General features: G+C 41.6%; 1 protein-coding gene and 1 long non-coding RNA gene across 3 annotated transcripts in view; one reads left to right on the top strand and one right to left on the bottom strand.

Annotated features, from left to right (window-relative positions):
- The window catches only part of ATP2A2 (ATPase sarcoplasmic/endoplasmic reticulum Ca2+ transporting 2), an 81,597-nt gene extending 60,686 nt beyond the window's left edge, over positions 1–20,911 (top strand). The window contains exons 14-21 of one of the 2 annotated variants that reach the window (XM_065568074.1): positions 3,289–3,624; positions 6,472–6,692; positions 7,818–8,020; positions 9,172–9,257; positions 9,705–9,838; positions 10,899–11,016; positions 11,179–11,299; positions 20,132–20,911. In XM_065568074.1, the coding sequence (XP_065424146.1) occupies positions 3,289–3,624; positions 6,472–6,692; positions 7,818–8,020; positions 9,172–9,257; positions 9,705–9,838; positions 10,899–11,016; positions 11,179–11,299; positions 20,132–20,145 (1,233 nt within the window). In that variant the 3' untranslated portion in view covers positions 20,146–20,911. Of the gene's footprint in view, positions 1–3,288; positions 3,625–6,471; positions 6,693–7,817; positions 8,021–9,171; positions 9,258–9,704; positions 9,839–10,898; positions 11,017–11,178; positions 12,840–20,131 lie in introns of those variants that run through there. The other variant, XM_008163545.4, reaches the window with a different exon arrangement.
- On the bottom strand, positions 3,477–5,639 carry LOC122173946 (uncharacterized). Its single transcript, XR_006175020.2, has 2 exons — positions 5,501–5,639; positions 3,477–3,648 (listed from the first exon to the last, which is right to left on the bottom strand). It is a non-coding gene; the product is annotated as an uncharacterized LOC122173946 (long non-coding RNA).
- Positions 20,912–22,785: the final 1,874 nt, after the last annotated feature.

The following is a 22,785-nucleotide window of genomic DNA, read 5'->3' as shown; positions in this document are numbered from 1 at the left end:
GCCTCACAGACGCTTCCTCCGATTCGTGGTAAACAGGGTGCACTACCAATTTGCAGTCCTTCCCTTCGGCCTATCTTCGGCCCCACGGGTCTTCACGAAATGTATGGCTGTCGTGGCAGCGTACCTTCGTCGGCAAGGGATACAGGTGTTCCCGTACCTAGACGACTGGCTGGTACGTGGTCGCACCAAGGAACAAGTTCGCGATCACGTCCACATAATAGTGCGCACATTCAACAAGTTGGGTATCCTACTCAACAAGGACAAATCCACTCTAGAACCTACCCAGAGAATAGAATTCATCGGTGCGGTTCTAGACTCCAGACGCGCACAAGCCATCCTGCCAGACAATCGCTTTTGCACCATCACGAGCCTCATCCAAGGACTCAAGGCCTTCCCAACTACCACGGTGAGGTCGTGCCTTACCCTCCTGGGTCACATGGCTTCCTGCACGTACGTAACCAGGCATGCCAGACTTCGGCTTCGCCCACTCCAGACCTGGGTGTCATCAATATACCGCCCACATCGGGACAGCCTGAATATGGTGGTCACAATCCCGAACTCGGTCCTGACCTCCCTCACATGGTGGCTAGATCACAATGTGGTTTGCGAGGGGATGCCGTTTCACGCCCCACAACCCTCTCTGCACCTGGTCACAGACGCTTCATCTCTGGGTTGGGGCGCCCATCTCAACGAGCACCATACCCAGGGCCTGTGGACTGCACCTCAGCTAGCCCTACACATCAATGTTCGGGAACTGATGGCGGTGCGCCTGGCGTGCCAGGCATTTCTCAATCTCCTACGGGGCCGCTGTGTGTTAGTTCTCACCGACAACACCACGGCCATGTTTTACATCAACAAGCAAGGAGGAGCACGTTCGTCAATTCTATGCCAAGAGGCCATTCGCCTGTGGGACTTCTGCATCGCCCACTCAATCCATCTCACGGCATCGTTCCTCCCTGGAGTCCAGAACACTTTAGCGGACCGACTCAGCAGGTCCTTTCAAACGCACGAGTGGTCTATCCGTCCGGACATCATACATTCCGTCTTCCAGAAGTGGGGGTTTCCCCAGATAGACCTGTTTGCATCTCGAGACAACAGGAAGTGCCACGTGTTCTGCTCCCTGCAAGGTCGAGCCCCAGGCTCCCTCTCGGATGCGTTTCTCCTTCCCTGGAAAGACCACCTGTTTTATGCCTTCCCTCCGTTTCCTCTGGTCCACAAGGTACTGCTCAAATTGCGCAGAGACCAGGCACAGGTAATTCTGGTCGCTCCAGCGTGGCCGAGACAACATTGGTACACCACGCTGTTGGAACTCTCGGTTCAGACACCGATCCCGCTTCCGTTGTATCCGGATCTCATCACGCAGAACCACGGCCGGCTGCGTCACCCCGACCTGCAATCACTCCACCTCACGGCGTGGCTGCTCCATGGTTCACCCAGGCAGAGCAACAGTGTTCACACTCTGTCCAACAGATTCTGCTGAGCAGTAGGAAGCCCTCAACACGGACCACATACTTGGCCAAGTGGAAGCGCTTCTCCTGTTGGTGCGAACAACGAGCCACGTCCCCATTGCACGCACCTATTCCTCTTATTTTGGAATATCTCCTCTCCCTAAAACAGCAAGGGTTGGCGATATCTTCAATTAGAGTTCACCTGGCCGCTATATCGGCCTTCCATCCAGGGGAACTCGCGTCCTCGGTATTCTCTAACCCGATAGTCGTTAGATTCCTCAAGGGCTTAGACCGGATGTACCCACAACAACGTCAGCCCGTTCCGACGTGGGACCTCAACCTGGTTCTCTCCAAGCTCACAGGTCCTCCATTCGAGCCACTGGCCACCTGTTCACTTCTGTACCTGTCCTGGAAGACAGCCTTCCTCGTAGCCATCACCTCAGCAAGGCGCGTTTCTGAACTCAGGGCGCTTACATCCGAGCCCCCTTACACAGTTTTCCATAAGGATAAAGTGCAGCTCCGCCCACATCCTGCCTTTCTCCCTAAGGTGGTTTCTCCATTTCATATCAACCAGGATATATTTCTCCCGGTCTTTCACCCTAAACCACATGCTTCTCGCCAGGATCAACGTTTGCATTCCCTGGACGTACGCAGGGCCCTGGCCTTCTACATTGACCGCACAAGGCCCTTTAGAAAGACGACGCAACTCTTCGTTGCAGTGGCCGACCGAATGAAAGGCTCACCGGTCTCCTCACAACGCCTATCCTCCTGGATTACGTCTTGCATCCGGACTTGCTATGACCTGGCAGGTGTCTCAGCACCGCACCTCACCGCTCACTCCACGAGGGCCCAAGCGTCCTCGACGGCTTTCCTGGCGCAAGTTCCGATCCAGGACATTTGTAGAGCTGCGGTTTGGTCGTCAGTCCACACGTTTACAGAACACTATGCACTAGTGCAGCAGTCCAGGGACGATGCTGCCTTTGGATCAGCGGTTTTGCACACAGCAATGTCTCACTCCGACCCCACCACCTAAGTTGGGCTTGGGAGTCACCTAATGGAATGGATATGAGCAAGCACTCGAAGAAGAAAAGACGGTTACTCACCGTTGTAACTGTTGTTCTTCGAGATGTGTTGCTCATATCCATTCCAAACCCGCCCTCCGTCCCCACTGTCGGAGTAGCCGGCAAGAAGGAACTGAGGGGGCGCCGGGTCGGCTGGGGTATATATTCAGCGCCATGAAGGCGCCACTCTAGGGGGCTCCACAGCCGACCCGCCGGTGTTGCTAGGGTAAAAATCTTCCGACGATCGTGCACGCGGCGCGCGCACACCTAATGGAATGGATATGAGCAACACATCTCGAAGAACAACAGTTACAACGGTGAGTAACCGTCTTTTCCCAGTTCTATTTCAGTTCCTCTCCTTTCTCAGTGTCGCTTGTAGTCTGCTTTTCAAAATGGTCTGGATTCAGACCATAGTACAAGAAATGAACATTTGAGGCAAGATACCATGAAGACTGAGTATGCCAAAATACAGAGATGAGTCTGGAAGAGCCCCATAAGTGGGGGAAAATCTGACTTGATGTGCATTGCATGCTTGCTGAACCTTGTCACATACTAGTTTTGAACAAACATCGAGGTAGGGTTGGCGGGGGTGGCATGCAAGTTTATAGAGGCCTGAATTAAAAACTGTTAGATACTGTAGGATAAAAATGCTATTTTCCTCTTATAAATTAATGTTTGAGCTACTTTGGCTTGTGAAAATAATTTGTGTACTGTCCTACCAAAGAAATAAAAGCGTCTCCTAATATTTTGTGCTAAAGCTCAATGTCCTCTTGTTTCAGACCAATTTGACCTTTGTTGGCTGTGTGGGTATGCTGGATCCCCCAAGAACTGAAGTAGCCTCATCCATAAAGTTGTGTAAGAAGGCTGGTATTCGTGTTATTATGATTACTGGTGACAATAAGGGCACAGCAGTAGCCATCTGTCGTCGTATTGGTATCTTTGGAGAAGATGAGGATGTTTCTTCAAAAGCCTTTACTGGACGTGAGTTTGATGAACTTTCCCCAGCTGTCCAGAGAGATGCTTGCCTACATGCTCGTTGCTTTGCCCGTGTAGAGCCTTCCCATAAGTCTAAGATTGTTGAGTTCCTCCAGTCTTTCGATGAGATCACGGCTATGGTAAGTAATTAGAAGCTTGCATGGCTGTAAAAGAGATTTTACTTTTAAAACAAATTATATCCCGTCAAACTAATGCCTAAATCTGACAAATTTCAGTTGTTGTTGTTTTTTGTTTTAAGCTCGGCAATTACAGGCTGGTAAATCTGACTTCAGTACCAGGCAAATTGGTTGAAACTATAGTCAAGAATAAAACTGTCACACATAGGTGAACATAATTTGTTGGGGAATAGTCAACATAGTTTTTGTAAAGGGAAATCATGCCTCACCAATCTACTAGAATTCTTTTGAGGGTGGGGGGGGGTCAACAAGCATGTGGACAAGGGGATCCAGTGGATATAGTGAATTTGGATTTTCAGAAAGCCTTTGGGCACGTCTTCACTACCCGCCGGATCAGCAGGTAGCGATCGATCTATCAAGGATCAATTTTTATCACGTCCAGTGTAGACGTGATAAAATCAATCTCCGATCGCTCTGCCATAGACTCCGGAACTCCACCGCAGCGAGAGGCGGAAGCGGAGTTGACGGGGGAGCGGCAGCGGTCGACTCGCTGCCGTCCTCACAGCCAGGTAAGTCGACCTAAAATACGCAACTTCAGATACGCTATTCGCATAGCTGAAGTTGCGTATCTTAGGTCGACCTCTCCGCCCCCCCTACCCCCAGCCCCCTCCCGTAGTGTAGACCTAGCCTTTGGCCTGGTCCCCACTAAGCCCCCACTTCGGACTAAGGTACGCAAATTCAGCTACGTTAATAACGTAGCTGAATTCGAAGTACCTTAGTCCAAACTTACTGCGGGTCCAGACGCGGCAGGGAGGCCCCCCCGTCGATGCCGCGTACTCCTCTTGCCGAGCTGGAGTACCGGCGTCGACGGCGAGCACTTCCGGGATCGATTTATCGCGTCTTAACCAGACGCGATAAATCGATCCCAGAACATCAATTGCCTGCCGTGGGACCCTCCGGGAAGTGTAGACATACCCTTTGACAAGGTCCCTCACCAAAGGCTCTTAAGCAAAGTAAGCAGTCATGGGATAAGAGGGAAGGTTTTCTCATGGATTGATAACTGTTTAAAAGATAGGAAACAAAGGGTAGGAATAAATGGTCAGTTTTCAGAATGGAGAGAGGTAAATAGTAGTGTCCCTCGGGGGTCTGTACTGGGCCCAGTCCTATTTAACATTCATAAATAATCTGGAAAAAGGGGTAAACAGTGAGGTGGCAAAATTTGTAGATGATACAAAACTACTCAAGATGGTTAAGTCCCAGCCAGACTGCAAAGAGCTACGAAAGGATCTGTAAGTGAACAAAATGTTAGGAATCATTAAGAAAGAGAGAGCCTATTGCCTCTATATAAATCCATGGTAAACCCACATCTTGAATACTGCGTGCAGATGTGGTCACCCCATCTCAAAAAAGATACATTGGACTTGGAAAAGATTCAGAAAAGGGCAGCAAAAATTATTAGGGGTATGGAACGGCTGCTGGATGAGGAGAGAGTAATAAGACTGGGACTTTTCAGCTTGGAAAAGAGACGACTAAGTGGGGATATGATAGAGGTCTACAAAATCATGACTGGTGTGGAGGAAAGTAAATAAGGAAGTGTTATTTACTCCTTCTCATAACACGAAACTAGGGGCCACCAAATTAAATTAATAGGCAGCAAGTTTAAAACAAAAGGAAGTATTTTTTTCACACAGCGCACAGTCAACCTGTGGAACTCCTTGCCAGAGGATGTTGTGAAGGTCAAGACTATAACAGGGTTCAAAAAAGAACTAGATAAATTCATGGAGGATAGGTCCATCAATGGCTATTAGCCAGGATGGGCAGGGATGGTGGACGTCAGAAGCTGGGAATGGCTGACAGGGATGGATCACTTGATGATTACCTGTTCTGTTCATTCCCTCTGGGACACCTGGCATTGGCCACTATCGGAAGACAGGATACTGGGCTAGATGGACCTTTGCTCTTAAACTTTGAGGGACCACCCCTTGTATTTTTCCTAGGACAATGGGTAAATGATTGCATGTATTGGAGCCTGAAAAATTAGAAATTAGAATCAGTTTTCACCCAACTAGTGATAGCTTTCATCAATTGCTCTTTCCATTTTTTAGGAATGTTGTTCAGCAGTGCATTGTTCAAAAAATTACTTAAAAATAAGGTATCGTGGGCATAGTTCAGCATCAGAAATATCTTACTGGTTCACACCAAAACGTTGACAAAATATGGTACTTGTAATTTACCCAGTTGGTAGAATTGGGCTTTTTCCTTCCTTCCCCCTCCCCCAAAGCATCTGAGCACATCTCTGATCACTTGGGACAATAAATCAAAGGCACTGCCATCTCCCTAAGGCAGAAACTTCTTCTCTTCAGCCTAATTAGAGTAAGAGATGGGAAATCAGCAAACTGTCTTTTGGTTTGGGCACCTAAGTGTATGGCCTGAAGAACTAAGATAGTTGACCTCTGAGTCAGTTTTGTTAGACAAGCAAGGAATATTGTGTAGTGGTCCCCTTGATTGTGGATGTTTGGGTGGAGTAAATAGAGAGGTTTCTCTTGAACCCAGTTTCCTTGCACTTCAGCAATCAGTCTCAACTAGTTGCATTGTGTGTGTATTGTAATGTTCACATGTTGATTATAGGCATAATCAGAATAACAGCATTGGAAACACTGTTGCTACTCAGGTCATCTTCTGTGCCTGTCAGTTCAATCAAGTTTAAACTTCCTGTCCTTCACCTTAACGGCCCCATCTCAATTCTGCACCTCCTTACTCACCCACTTTAGATTTTTGTCCCCTGTGTAAAATCATCTTCCAGTCCCCGCATATAAGTGCCCACGTTTTCTGTTAAACTTTGTATTTTAGACTGGTGATGGTGTAAATGATGCCCCTGCACTGAAGAAAGCAGAAATTGGGATTGCTATGGGGTCAGGTACTGCAGTAGCTAAAACTGCTTCTGAAATGGTATTGGCTGATGACAACTTCTCAACCATCGTAGCTGCTGTGGAAGAAGGGCGTGCAATCTACAACAACATGAAACAGTTTATCCGTTATCTCATCTCTTCGAATGTTGGAGAAGTTGTCTGGTAAGTTTTAAGAAGTGGTTCTGTTTTAATTTTGCACTTCTGTAATGGAAGCTAGTCAGTTTTAACTTACAATATTGCTAGATGCTATTTGGGGAACACAGGTTTATTAGAAGTAATAACTATGTTTAAAAGAGATGAGCATTGCAATGCATATAAATACTTAAGGGAATTAATTATATATTCACTATGTTTTGAGAAACTTCTAGTCAGATGTTAAATATTTCAAAGAACTATTGGATGTTTTCCCAAATTCTAGTTTTCAGACTGTAATGTCCACTAATATAGGTCCTTAATGCTTCGTTTGGGCAAGACTCCTTTGAAATAGACAAATCTGCATTCTACCAGTTGGGAAATCTAACACACAAGTTGACTCTTTCCCAAGACCACAGAGTGAGTTGGTGTCAGAGCCAGGAATAAAGCCCAGATCTCCTGAGTCCCATTTTTGTATTTAAGCCATAAGACTCTCCTTTTTCCAAGGGCTTAATGTCAGTTCTCCTTCTGACGGTTATTGCTACAGATCCCTACTTCTGTAGTTCTACCCTAAACCATGCTGACTCAAAGGGAGGTTGCATTCCCCAATGCATGTGTGCAAGGACTGGAGGATATCTAGTTCAATGGAATCTTGCCCCTCAGTTATATTGTAATTCTATAACAGTTGCAGACTTTTAGGGAGTAGTTTGCAAGCCTCCCTTTATAGATGACTTCAAGAAGTGGCTCCACTAGGTGAAAACTGCTTTTTAATGCTCCATCAGGTCCATTTGTTTTACCAAACAACTCAAAGAGCATAGATCTGTAGAAGCAATATCCTCCAAGTACTCCGGAAAGCAGCCTAGTGCTTTGTGAGGGTTACTCTGGTAGAGAGTAATAAAGCTCCTCAGTCTACCAAAACAAAATGCACCTACTTTAAACATTATTCAATTATTGTTGGCTATAAAATGCATGTACATTCCTAGCTATCTCAATGTGAATATTTAGCTTCCAATATTAAATAATGAGACACAGCATAATTTTTCATTGCCAGTTACTAAGGAACAGAATTATTTAAAAACTAAACGTAGATGAGTATTTATAATATGTTTGGTTTAACATGGCCACAGACAATTTTGTACTTGTTCCTTTTTGTAGTATCTTCTTAACTGCTGCTCTGGGTTTCCCTGAGGCTTTAATTCCCGTCCAGCTGTTATGGGTAAATCTTGTAACGGATGGTCTCCCTGCCACTGCTCTGGGCTTCAATCCTCCCGATTTAGACATCATGGATAAGCCACCCCGTAATCCTAAAGAGCCCCTGATCAGCGGATGGCTCTTCTTCCGTTACCTGGCTATTGGATGTGAGTAGCTCACTAGCTTTTCTTTTTAACTGTTTGTAATGTGAATGACTTGTTGGAATTTATATGGTCTTCAGTTATGTTTTAGGGTCTTGAAGGCTAGCACAGTGTACTGCTGAACTAGCACACTCCTTTTAATCTTTGTTCCATCAATTATCCAATAGATTTACCAGTACTTCCAGTACACCTCCTGTAGTCATAGTGCCCTCGTTTTAAGTCTTATGGGTATGAGGCAAAGCAGTGCATGTATGGGCTCCTTAACACTGTCATGTCATGTGTTACTGCTGGTTCAAACTTAAACCTTTTATAATCTGATCTCAGAATGTAGGAATTGTTGTTACATTGGATTAGACCTGAGGTCCATCTAGTCCAATAGCCTGTCTATGGCAGTGCCCAGTGCTAAATGTTTCACAGGAAGGAACCCCACAGTAGACATATGTGCTCAAGCTAAATTAGAGTTCTCTGTCCAGAACACTTGTTTCCACCTAGATAGCGCACACTCTCCTCTCCTACAACATTCCCTTCCCCTTCCTGTGACCCATCCCAATCTTTCCGTCTCCACCCCACATACTCTCTTCCAGCTGAGGACAGGTTGGGATTGCTACTTAACTGTCTTCAGGGATTGAGAAATGCAAGATGCTTGTTGACTTAGTAATGAAGAAGCCAGATCTGGAGCAGAAGGCCACCCACCTGGTATCTAGAACCTTTCTTTCAATCAGCAAATGACAATGGTTTGGCCAAATCTGTCATGAATATCTAACCAAATTGTTCTGCAGCACATTCATATTTGTACTTTGTCTCTGTAGAACAGAGTTAATTACTCATACTTTTTTTAGTGGAAAGTGAGAAGTTAGATTTATTTTCTGCTAAATATACTAAATGTTTAACTTTCCAGAGCCATGCCCATGGTTGAATTCTCTGTATGCCCTAAATTACAATAAACACATAAAAGATCTTTACAGTTGGACAGATTCCAATTATGGTGACTTGGCAGTTTAAAAGCAGATTCCTTCTACGGGAAAGGGGCAAAGGCTACATTGTGTATGTGTGTGCCCAAGTGATGGTAGAGGAGGAAGTTCAAGTGAGGTTAACAAGACTGTGTCATACGTACTATTCATAATATAGAAAAACAAATTGCGTCTCTTTTCTTTAAGGTTATGTTGGAGCTGCGACAGTGGGTGCTGCTGCATGGTGGTTCATTGCTGCTGATGGTGGCCCAAGAGTTACCTATTACCAGCTGGTATTATTCAGTTTAATTTACTTTAGAAAGCCTGCAAAAATATATAAACTCCTACTGAATGTAACATGTGTTGGTACTTACTGTATGCTCTACATTTTCATTTCAAAGAATAGCTGCAGAAGGACCATCTTTAATTGTATTAAATAATCCTGCTTATTCAGAGTTAATAGCTATAAAAAGCTGAAAGGTAGAATACCAGAGACTTTCTTTAAACTGTTTTTGAAGGAAATAGGTGTCTTTTTATGGAAAGTTTCTATACATATCAAATTTATGTGAATTGTTTGAATCCGAGATGAAGTCAAAAGTAATTCTTCCTGATGTTGGCCTCTCTAGGCACAGGCTTTTATAATCCTAGTGCTGGACTGCTGCACCATCCCACTTTAATTTTTTTGTAAATAGGTAATCATCATTGTTGAAATAATGAGTGCTTGTTTTATTCTGTTGTAGAGTCATTTCCTACAGTGCAACGAGGACAACCCAGAATTCACAGATGTAGACTGTGTGGTCTTTGAGTCGCCATACCCAATGACAATGGCACTTTCTGTTCTGGTCACAATAGAGATGTGTAATGCTCTCAACAGGTTAGTTATGTCTGAAGTAGAAAGCTGAGATTCACTCGATAATTTCAGGCAAAAAGCTCTAAGTTTTAGATAGCAAACTGTCTATGCATTAAGAAAGGACACATAAGTAATAGATATCTAGAGATTATAGTGAGGGAATGGTGAATTCCTGAGTTTGTATATTGAAGGCCAAAGGATAGTTTTTCCTAGATCACATTTGAGATCTTGTGCTCTAAGCAGAGGTATCCTTTTAAATCCTTCAATTCACACTTGGGACTTTGGCATTAGACTGCTAGGATATTTTCCACTGTTTAATTTAAGCCTCATCAATCAGATTATCCCTCATACTTCTGCTATAGAGTGATATTAAGGAGACCTAAAATAAGACTGTTAAATATATGGGAAATAGTTTTTCCTGCCCTAAGGGAGCGTGCCTCAGCTAATTAATACTAATTTATAAATGGAAATCTCTAAATAGCACAATATGCCAAGGGTATTTGAAGAAACAAATTGGAGGTCAGTTAAATTAAAAAAAAAATCATAACTTGAAAATTAAGGATGGTACATTAGCTCTACATTTAAAATACTCTACATCTGAGATTCCTCTTCCTAAACTCTATATTGCAGCACAAAAACCTCCTCTGGTATAGCCAAAACTTAAATTGAACCTGCACAGAAAACGGATTTAAACAAAAGTGTTGTTTGTGTTTGTTAGATGTATTAAATAGGCCCATTTTAATATTCTTGTGCTAACTGTAATCTTGTATAAACTCTCTGCTAATTACGATGGACAGTAATTTTAGTTTAAAATGCAGTCTAATACTCAAAGCAGTATAACCCTGTTAGCTCTTTGAAGTATTGTGTAACATCTTTTTATCTAATACAGCAACTATTTACTTTTAAAACCACCTTTAATAATCAGAACACTGATTAATGACCAAAAGTGTCAGCAGCCCCCTAACTGTCTTGTTCTTAAATACTCTTACTTCATGGGCACAGAATTATGGCCTGCTAAGATGCCTAATGTGCCTTGTTGAATGTCCTATTCTAATGTCTTATGTATGCATTGTTTCTGTTACAGTTTATCAGAAAACCAGTCCTTAATGAGAATGCCTCCATGGGAGAATGTCTGGCTGCTGGGTTCTATTTGTTTGTCCATGTCACTCCATTTTCTTATCCTTTATGTAGAACCACTGCCGGTAAGTAAACGTGTTAATTGGGTGCAAGCTATGTGCAAAGACAAGATTGGCAAAACTACTTGTCTGTAATACCTTAAATTTCAAAGAAGAAAAAACAGAGTTTTATTTATTTATTTTGTGTGTATAAATAAAAGGATTTAATGTTTGGCTTCTCTTCCACAGCTCATCTTCCAAATCACACCTCTGAATGTGACACAGTGGCTGATGGTGTTGAAAATCTCACTACCTGTAATTCTGCTGGATGAGACCCTTAAGTTTGCGGCCCGTAACTACCTGGAACCTGGTAAAGATTACGTGAAGCCTGCAACCAAACCATGTTCTTTGTCAGCATGCACCGAAGGGATTTCCTGGCCATTTGTGCTCATTACTATGCCCTTGCTTATCTGGCTTTACAGTACAGACACTAACTTTAGTGATATGTTCTGGTCTTGACTGACAGAGTGATGCTTTTACATAAAGATGTTTAACTTAATCAATTTTTTTATTGTTTAAAGCAACTGTCGATTTCTGCTGAATTTTCACATGAACATATTTGCCGGTGATGGAGGTTTCATACTCTAGATTTTGTGTTTTGCTTTTTCTGACTCCAGTGGGGGCAATATTTTCCTCTTTTATACACAACTAAAGTGTCCATTGACATGTACAGAGAACTAACACTATTTTATGCAAATATTTTTTTGTAGATGAAAAGCATGTACAGTGTTCTGTTTAATAGTCTATTCATCCTTGTAAAAAAACAAAACAAAACTTTTTTTTTGAGCCAGCAGACACTATCAAACTAAATTGGTAGCAGATTTTAGGGAATGAATGTGTTTTCTAAAACTAAAAAAGCATGCAACTGTCTGTCTCTTGCATGATCATCTGAACTTAAGTTGATATCAGTTTATTTTTTATTCATAAGCCGATTTTTCTGCACTGGGCAGAGAGTACTGCTACCTCAGTCAGTGGTTTTTTTGTTTTGTTTTGTTTGTCCCTCCTTATGCCCCCTCATCTTAGGTTCCTGACTGTCTTGTTTCTCCCAGTCTTTGTAAGAGGTAGAGTATGCCTAGTCATGCTTGTGCAGAAAACATAATTCCAGGTGGAACCTGCTGGGTTCTTCTGTCATCCCTTCAACACACGTAGTATTTTAAGGTTATTTATTTAAATGTCTAATGTATTTTATTATAACAAACCTTGTTTTGCCAGTGTTGCCCACTTTACTGGGGGAGAGGGGGCACTACTTCAGTCTAGCTTAAACTTTTAAATGGACAAAGAAAATTCTATTTCTTTTTTTTTTTAACTCTAAAAGATGGCTTAAGTTCCGTTTTTAATACCTTATTTACGTGTGTCAGATGTTTTTCAGTCTTAGATCAAGGCTTTTGTAATGTGACCTGGAAAAAATAACTTGCACTGCATAGTTAGAAATTGGATTTCTTACACTTTTAGTTGGGGCACTGATCAGTTACACATTTTATGAGTTACTCTGCTGGCCTTGTTCTAGCTTGACTTAGAGAAATAACAAGCTCGTGTGTGTTTTTGTAAAATCTGTAAATAGCACATGACCAAATGAACATATTGTATAGAACTATTTTTATTTTAATGTGGCACTAACCACCTTCATTATATTATGATAAATGTTAGAGCATGTTTTCAAATTCAGTCCTGTATCAACAATGTGTAAGTCATTAACAGTCCTAACTGTGGTGTTTTTCTCCAATGCCTTCCAACGTTCATCGACTAAAGTGAGTATTTCTCTTCCATTTCACCATCCCAGTGGTGACTTGCTGTAAAATGGCATATGCTGTATACATGTCAAAGAATAAATAGTAATTTCTTTCATTCCATGCTGTGTCTTGTCAGCCTCTGCTGTGCTACATTATTATCACCATTTTAGACTATGCATCCTATAGTATGAAGCCCAAATTATTGAAGCAAATTGCTTTACATTCAGGATCAGTTCTTTTTGGGACCAGCAGCTTCAGTGCAGCAAGAAATTAGAGATCTTGCCCAACTTTACCCCACACTTGGGTCAAGTCAACTGTAAGCTTTTTCAAACCCATTGACAGCTGCTCCTGAATTTGATACCCAAGCATTAATGCAAAATATATTGATGCTTATGATCAGACATTGCTTTATTCTGAAGACATACACCCACCATAGAAAATGTGAAATGCTGCTTCCCAGCTGACTGTATCCATTCCAATTATGTTCTCAGGTACCTAGAGTGCTCACTGTGTAACAGAACAATCCATTGTTTCCATTGAATGGAAACGCTTTCTTTGTACAATGTTCATGTGAAAAGACAAAAAGGAACATTCCTGTTCACCTCAGCCAGATCAGTGCAGAGCTTTTGAGAGCAGCACTGGGGGCATAGTGGCTTTGTCAAATGGCTGATGGTGTGTTGGTTTAAATCTGTTTAATAGCAGTTGGGCCACTACTTTTCAACTTACTTTGCTGAAGGTAACTGATCAATTAAAGGCACCAAAGAACTCTGAGCTGCTCCAGAAGGGCATGGATAATGTAGGTTCCATGCTTTCACCTGGTTTCAGATGCAGAAGCTTAAATGCCCCCAAAATACAATAAATATAAAATAAAACCACTCTGAAATCACAGCACATGAGTCCCAACTAGTTGTTGTCCCTCCTATATGCAGACCAAGGGCTTGTCTACACAGTGTGGCAATGTGCATCAGAGGGTGTAAATTGCAGAGCACTGTGTACTGTTACTCTTAGCTGCCAGTGTAGATCATGTTGACACCCTCAAGCTTTCCTAGCACGCAATGATTAGGGCCTTCCAAACTCCCCACCTTGAAAAACACGTCACGACCATGAAATCTAGTCTCTCCCTGTGAAATCGGATCCTTAGTGTGCTTTTACCCCATGCTGTACAAATTTCACAGGGAGAGACCCGTGTGTCTCAAATTGGATGTCCTGACCCAAAAAGGAGTTTCAGGGGGGTTGCAAGGTTATTTTAGGGGGGTCATGGTATTGCCACCCTTACTTCTGCGCTGCTGCCTTCAGAGCTGGGCACCCAGCTCTGAAGCAGCGCCCCACCAGCAGCACAGAAGTAAAGGTGACAAATACTATACCACACCACCCTTCTGCACAGCTGCCTTCAGAGCTGGGCGGCTGCTGACTGGGAGCCCAGCTCCGAAGGCAGAGCCATGGCCAGCAGCAGCGCAGAAGTAAGGATGGCCTGGTAGGGTATTGCCACCTTTACTTTTGCGCTACTTCCTGCAGAGCTGGGCCTTCAAAGGGGGCCATGCCATGCCATGCCATGCCATCCTTCTGCACTGCTGCTGGCAACAGCTCTGCCTTCAGAGCTGGGCTTCCAGTCAGCAGCTACCACTCTCCAGCTGCCCAGCTCTGAAGGCAGCACTGCTGCCAGCAGTAGTGCAGAAGTAAGGGTAGGAGTACTACAAACCCCCTACAATAACCTTGTGCCCTCTTCCCCCCCCCCCCCCCTTACAACTCCTTTTGGGTCAGGATCTACAGCTGAAATTAAATTTAAGATTTTTAAAAGCCTATGATCATGAAATTGACCAAAATGGACCATGAATTTGGTAGGGCCTTAGCAATAATGTAGTCCTGTTTGAAATAGTACTAGTGTGCCAGCAAAGCCTCTTCTATTTAGTGTGAGTGGCTCACTGTGGGGTGTTTCATCAGATCAGTGTCATCTGGTAGGAGAGTACAAGTCCCTGAACACTTAACTAATGTACTTTTTAGTATTGTGCTGAATGCCGTTAGTGTGGCTGATGGAAGGATCTCTCCTTGCAGCGAGATGCACATCCTTCCCAAGAACTAGTGATTTACAACTACATCCATGGGGCAGTGTAAACTTAGAATGCCTTATCAGCATTCACAATTCAGAAGGGAGTACCTGCTTCTTGGAAGACAGGGAACAGTTTTCCACAGCAATTTCCCTAATATAACAGATGATCTTCTCTGGATTAGGCCTTTAGGACGCACACTGTCACTAAAACCACTAATCTGGACTGCCTTATAATTAAAATTACAATTAATTAACCCCATTTGCTAAAGTTTAACTTAATGTTATAAAGGTATTTAGTTATAAAGATAGGGCCTGTTTCCAGAAATGTTATCTGCACCCAGAGCTTCAGGGGGAGCTATAGGTGTTCAACCTTTGGAATGTCAGATCCACAAATCCTGGAACAAGGGGCACATACAATCCAAGCATTTTAAGTACAAGCCAGTGGCAGTGGGTTGTGTGTGTGTAACTTCAGGAATACTATTGATACAAAATTTATTTGCTTTTGGGACAACTTTTCCATCTATTTCACCAAACCATCCTCTGAGGACATGACTGGCTTTTACAGAAGTTAATAGGCCATTAAATTGTTCTGGTCACTTAAAACCAAATCCATTTGAGGTTTACATGTGGGGAGGGGTGGTGTTGGGGGGCTTTTTTGGGGGGGGGAGATAACATTTAAGGTTTTCTGTAGTGTCAGCATCTTTAATATTTAGATAATAGCAAAACTTGCCTTTTTCCTTTAAACATTGTGAATTTAAATAGTGCACCAACAGTGAACACTTTAAGGGTTTCAAAGATTGTCCATTTCAAAACCAAGGATTTTGAAAGGTTGGTTGGTGGGGGTTGTGGTGTTGGGTTTTCTGGGGGGTGGGGAGGGGAAGCTTCTGTTTCTGAAGCAGACTGCCCACCATCTTAAGGGAGTTTCATGCATCTCCAATGACCTCCTTGCATGATTTTAGAAGCAGTGTGCAACCCTGCTCCTGCACAGAGAGCAGAATGTAAACTGGGCACCTAAGGGTGAAGGTAGGAAATCTGGATTGTGGGGTGGAGCAGGCTGAACAGAGGAGGAAAAACCTGGGTTGACTTCAACTTTTTCTTTAAACCTGAGGTTCTATGCTCTAGCAATATAATTGTTAGGGGCATCATCTAAAGTTGGAGCACGAAAGCACACTCTACCAGTTAAATGAGTAAGCATTAATTGTGAAAAATGTAACTTGAAGCAAGTGCAGATTCTATCCCATCTCTGCTATTTCAAAGGCAGCTGCTATTATTAAAGCCTAAGGAATCTTACCCTCTATCCTTCCAAGAGTTGTCACCAGAGAGGGACTTAAGCTGCCTGAGGCCTAGGTCTGCCAAGCTTCAAGGTCCATCAGACTGATTCTTCTGCTGGATGAATGTTTGCCTTCATGCTCCTGAGTGAGCCAGCTTAAGCAGATGCCCAACAGGGAGCTATTGTTTGTGCTCTACAGCCTCTGACCCTGGGCTTCAATTTTGAGAATGCTTCCTTAATCCACACTTGACAATGCCCAACTTAATCTTTAAGATATCTTGTGTCAGTAAGAGGCTGCTCAAAAGTTAGGATGGCTCAAAGCCGCTTGAATGCTGAATTAGAAAGGGAGACGTTAGGATACCATAGTGAACTATCTTGGTCTGCTGGCCGCCCAATTTCCCTTTGCAAGTGTTACAGAGGGAGCAAAAGTAGCATAAGGAATCAGTGAGGAAGAAAGGAGGGACTTGTGAGACTACAGTATTCCTCTCTAGCTAATTAAAGTAGGGCCGTCCAGTGATTTAAAAAAATTAATCACGATTAAGCGCACTGTCACACAACAAAAGAATACCATTATTTAAATATTTTTTGGATGTTTCCTACATTATATTGATTTGAATTACCACACAGAATACAAAGTGTACAGTGCTCACTTTATATTATTTGTATTACAAATATTTGCACAGTAAAAAAATAGTATTTTTCAATTCACCTCATACAAGTACTGTAGTGCAATCTCTTTATCATGAAAGTGCAACTTACAAAGGTAGAATTATGTACAAAAAAATAACTGCATTCAAAAATAAAAAAGTAAAAGTTTAGCACCTACAAGTCCACTCAGTTCTACTTGATCAGGCAATCGCTCAAACCAGTTTGGTTACATTTGCAGGAGATAATGCTGCCTGATTTTTGTTCACAATGTCACCTGAAAGTGAGAACAGGCATTCTCATGACACTGTTGTAACTGGCGTTGCAAGATATTTTTGTGCCAGATGCACTAAAGATTTGTATGTCCCTTCATGCTTCAACTACCATTCCAGGGGACATGCATCCATGCTGATGACCAGTTCTGCTCAATAAAAATTGAAAGCAGTGCAGACCAATGCATATTCATTTTCCACATGAGTCAGATGCCACCAGCATCTTTTTTGGTAGTTTGATCCTGTAGTTTCCACATTGGAGTGTTGCTCTTTTAAGACTTCTGAAAGCATGCTCCACACCTCGTGTCTCTCAGATTTTGGAAGGCACTTCAGATTCTTAAACCTTGGGTTGAGTGCTGTCTTTAGAAATCTCACATTGGTACCTTCTTTGCATTTTGTCAAATCTGCAGTGAAATTGTTCTTAAAACGAACATGTGCTGGGTCATCATCCGAGACTACTAGAACATGAAATATATAGCAGAATGCAGGTAAAACAGAACAGGAGAAGTACAATTATCCCCCAAGGAGTTCAGTCACATTTAATTAACACACTTTTTTTGTAAACGAGTATCATCAGCATGGAAGCATGTCCTCTGGAATGGTGGCCAAAGCATGAAGGGCATATGAACGTTTGGCACATAAATACCTTGCAATGCCAGTTACAAAAGTGCCATGTGAATGCCTATTCTCACTTTCAGGTGACATTGTAAATAAGACGACAGCAGCATTCTGTCCTATAAATGTAAACAAGCTTGTCTTAGTGATTGCTGAACAAGAAATAGGCTCTAAAGTTTTACATTGTTTTGGTTTTGAGTGCAGTTATGTAACAAATCTACATTTGTAAATTGTACTTTCACAATAAAGACTGCACTACAGTACTTGTATGAGGTGAATTGAAAAATACTATCTTTTGTTTCATTTTTATAGTGCAAATCTTTGTAATAAAATAAAAATATAAAGTGAGCACTGTACACTACACTTTGAAAATGTAGAAAAACATCCACAATGTTTAATAAATTTCAATTGGTATTCTATTGTTTAACAGTGCAATTAAGTGTGATTAATCAATGTTTTAATCACAATAATTGAGTTAACTGTGATTAATTGACAGCCCTACTAAAAAACAGCATTGATATGCTTGGATCTTGTCTCTAGTCAAAAGGATGAGACATGGAAAGGGTTCTGACAACCACAAAGGAATAGCTTGAGCAAAACAAAGTTGCATTAGTTCTAAGAAAGTAGAATTTCTTGCCAAAATGTAAACTTTCATATTAGAAGAATTCCTTTTGAGTCCCAATTATGTGGGTCAACTGCATGTTTATTTTTCTAAAAGAGAAATTTCCACATTCTTTCTAACCAAACTTGGTAGATTTTGTAGAGGGGAGAGGGAAGGAAATATGCACAGGTCTGTGAAGTGTTCACTCATAAGGGATCCATTTAGCCTACTTCATAATCCCATGGACAAATATCTTGTTGAAGCTTGTTAGTAATTAGCTGCAAAGTAACTTGCATTTCTCCTTTCCAGACTCTGCACCAGTGTTTCTTTGAACACTTCTGTGCCTTTTGACTCTGCTTCCATTTTCCTTTCCACACTTCTGAGCTTTCTCCATTGCACCCTGGGTTCCTTACTGCTCTCCTTTGGTAATCTTAATCTTTTGGATCCCTGATGCACGAGCAGCATAGGGGAACCTCTGTTTGTAGCAGGCCAGGTGAAAGAGAGCTGGATGAAAGAGGTGCCTTTCTAAGGCTTATGCTGGAAAAAAGTTTGTCAAAATCTGAAAGCATCCCCTTTGGTTGGGACAAGAGCACCCTGTGTGGGATGCTGAAAATCTTACCTAATGTTGCTTCTAGCTGGAGGGAAGATGCTGGTGAAGTAACTTGTTCGGATGCATCTAGTCTAGGGCTACTCGGATGTCTTGATAGCGTGGACTCTTGTCGCTATTTCCTCTCAATAATATCTGCTATCCAAAGAGCTATTCCTGAGCCATATTTAAATGGCGGCTCCATTTTACCTACACAAATGGAAGATGAATGGTATCTGATTACTTTAGATAACACTTCAGGAGACCAAATATGAAAGATACTGTATAAAACAATTCCATTCTATACAATTGCTATATGGCTAATGTTTGTGGGAAGGCTGTTTCATAAACATTTAAATGTAAGAAAATGAGGTTTTAATTGATGGTGATAAAATGCAGTACAGCAGGCCTCTAGCTTCTTCCAAGAACACAGCTGATAAGTGGAATATAATAGAAAACAGCTCAAACAGGAAGGATGATGGAATTTGCTGAGATGGGAGGGGGAAAGAGGTAAATCTGATACAAAATTGTCTGTTTCTCTTGCACTAGTCTCATTTACCTTTTGCACTTCTAACCATTGTTTCCCTAATCTCTGCTAATCACAGCTTTAATTGCATTAATATTAAGCATACTCTGAAAAATCTCAGCAGCATAGCCTACAATGTACAGGGGCTAAGTGCAGTGTTTTACAGTGCAGTCCTAAGAACTCTGTAGGGAATTAGAGTACACCTCCGATATAACGCGGTAAGATTTTTTGGCTCCCGAGGACAGTGTGTTATCGGGGTAGAGGTGTATATTGTTTTTTATCCTTAAATACAGGGTAAAGTAGTCATTTTATTACAAACCCTCTTATCTATATAGTTTAATGACTTTTCCCAGAATTAGTTGCATAACCTGGATAATTCAAGGGACACTTAGGTCAACTTTGAGCCAAAACTTACTTTAGCAACTTTCTGAAATTATTATTTTTTTTTTTTTAGAGACACTTCCATGACAATTTTTTTTTAAACTTTTTAAAATTCATGCAGGGGTTAGTTCAAATATTAAAACCTTAAGTCAGTGCATAAGAACCTGAAAGTGAAAAGAGCCTTGTCTATTTCCATTGGCCAGACAGAGAAATGCAAAACTACATGAAAGGAAATTAGGTTTTAACTCTTTCACCTTCAATCTTTTGGTGATTTCAATAAGGGCAGGATTTCACTCACGGTGTTTAAGCTCAGGTATTTTAAACCTGACAGTGTCCTTTCAATTAAAACATCAGTTATCCAACTTAACATTCTCTCTTCTCTCACTATTGATCTTACAAGTCTTGCTTTTATAATGATATAGCATTATTCATCCTTTCACTAACTGATGCCTTTTTCTTTCCTTTTCAGCATTGCTGGAGTAATCACTTCCTAAACAATTTTGCAGAAATGTAAGGTTGTTTTGTTGCGTGCATGTGTCTTAGCAACACATCTGGCAAAACCTCTGCATGTATCATGTAAAAAAACAAAAACCTGCTTTTCCTAAAACAAAACTCATTGTGTGCTCTGTGGAGGAAGTGTGTGGTACCATTAGGGCTTCAGTTATACAAATGTACAAATGTGCAATATAGCTTAACGAATCAGGAAAAAAATCTCCAGAGAAGTTTGGTTTCTTTGCTGCATGGAGAAGACTGTTTATTCTTAAACATTAGGCCAAAATTAAGGAGCTGTCAGCCAAGTTTCCATATTTCTCTGTATAAAATGTATAATAGACTAATGCATGCCTTCAGTTGTAAGTAGCCAAATCTTTCTGTATTGTATCATCTAAACATACTACTTTATGAACAGCTATGTACAATATGCTATACTATTTATAAATTCAGTAAAAAAATACAGATGTTGAATGTTTAAACTGTAAGCCTCCGGTTCATAACTTCAGATTTTTTATTTTTTGTGTGCAAAGATACCTCTCTTGCACTAATGTAACTTATTTAATTAAATCTAAAGCAGTAGACAGATGTTGGTGCAATACAAGTGTTTGTGTGATGCATTTATCTAAAAAAGTGTCAGTTATAACAACTGCATGTGACCTTTAGAAGTTGTTAAGAAGATCAATTGTCTATTTCAATGCTGACAATAAGCATCACACCTAATTTCATTGTTTCAGGTAAATAAATTTATTCTACAATATCTACTTGGCGTGTTATTTTATGCACTTTGTTTTCTGCAGGTATAAGTGTACATACTTCAGCACTGTCTTATATTAATGCCAGGATGACAATTACTAGCAGCAACAGCATTGCAATCTTTCCTACTAGAACTATGCAGATGCCAGCTGCTCTTCCTGCAGTATTGACCTCCTTGCTGGTGTGACTTTTTTTTTTCCTCTGTGCAGGGGCTAGCGTGTAGTTAAGGGACACTGTTGAGTACTTTGATCACTTAATTTTTTTAAATGCTCTCCATTGTTTGTAAAATCCCTCTGACAAACTTCAAAATAAACATTTTTCCCAACTCATTTTTTACTTGTTGGTCCTTTTCTATCTTGCAAATAAGGATTATCCTTACCCCCAAATTATATAGGGCCACTAATATTCCCCATGAGCCACAGATTAAGGCCAAAAGGGTCCCTTGTGATCAATTGTACTTGCCCTCTAGCCCCCAACTGACTCTGACCTATGAAACTCTTGCCTCAGCTCAACTAGCTGGATTCCTAGCTTCAAGTTGTGGGCTCACATCAGCCATTATCTCAACTAATCTTGGCCTCCACAAAACTAGGATTCAAGACTCTTAAGGCTATTAAAGAACCTCGCGCCCCCAAATGTCCTAGAATGCTCTGTTGCCAAGCCAACAAACCAGGCAAAGTTAGAAAGACCAAGGGGTAAAGGGAGAGTGTTTCTTTCTCTAAGGCAGTTTCCAAAATGAGCTTCAGTAACCTTTTAAATGTAATGCCCCCTAATCTCCATCTCTTGACACTCCCGCTCATCACTAGCAAGCAAGGCTAAACAAATGTGATCATCATCATTTGGGATTTCTCCATTCAAACAGTGCAGTATTTAAAGCTTTACTGCCCTGAGATCACACTGTTCCAATAATACTTGTTATAAAATTCTGCAAAAAAACTCGTGTACATTTTTAATACATAGGGAGACTTAGAAATAAATTGTTAGCAGTCTTTCTGCTTATGGAATTATTTCCTACTATGGTAGTGTTGTTGTAAGTACATTAAGCACTGTAATTCCGATTCCTGGAGTTAGAAAACTACAACAGTTCATCACTCAGCTCTAATCTACAAAGTGTCTGGCTTCACTCCCCTCTCCTATAAACTAATTTCAGAGCACAGATACATCATTGCATATAACAGATGCTTCCAAGTTGCTATATTTCTAATACATTGCATTTACATGGTGCCTTTCAATCAAGGATCCCCAAAGGCAAAACTAAAGCTAAATGGCTAGATTACTTGGTCAAGGTAACTAAAGACCTGACTGCTGTCTTGGCTGGACTAACTCCCAGGCTGATGTTTTATCCTCTAGATTGGAAGTAAGTGGTAAGGAAGTAACAAAGATAAGGATCACAGTTTGTTAAACTAAAACTGCTGTAAGTTACATACGTGTGGTACCCCCATGAGATGTATCCATTCAAGACTACTGTCCCTGGATGGCTTGGAACAGGACTGATCAGTAGGGGAGATGTGGTGCTCCCTTTTTACACCTTGGCCCTCGGACTAGTACACCCAGAGACGAGACACATTTGAAAAGCTAGTTGCCAGTACTACAGTGGGTGGCACATATAAGAAGTCCTTATACTGAAGACAGCTGGTTCAAACTCTGCACTGCTATTGTTATGGCAAGTTACATTCCAAACATCACATCAACATTCTTACAGACAGACACTAATCTGCTGACCAGAACAAGATTGTCAAACTCTTAAAATTAAATGCTTTTAAAACAAGTTAAAAATAAATGTTAGCTGTGGCCCTCCTACATTGAGTCCCATGTATACTTAACTTTGAGCGAGTTAGCGCTAGTTATTCACATAATGAATAGATGCAGAGAATGCACGGA

Source organism: Chrysemys picta, chromosome 15, assembly GCF_011386835.1.
Source record: "Chrysemys picta bellii isolate R12L10 chromosome 15, ASM1138683v2, whole genome shotgun sequence".
Lineage (NCBI taxonomy): Eukaryota > Metazoa > Chordata > Testudines > Emydidae > Chrysemys > Chrysemys picta.
This window is presented reverse-complemented; position numbering and strand designations above follow the sequence as displayed.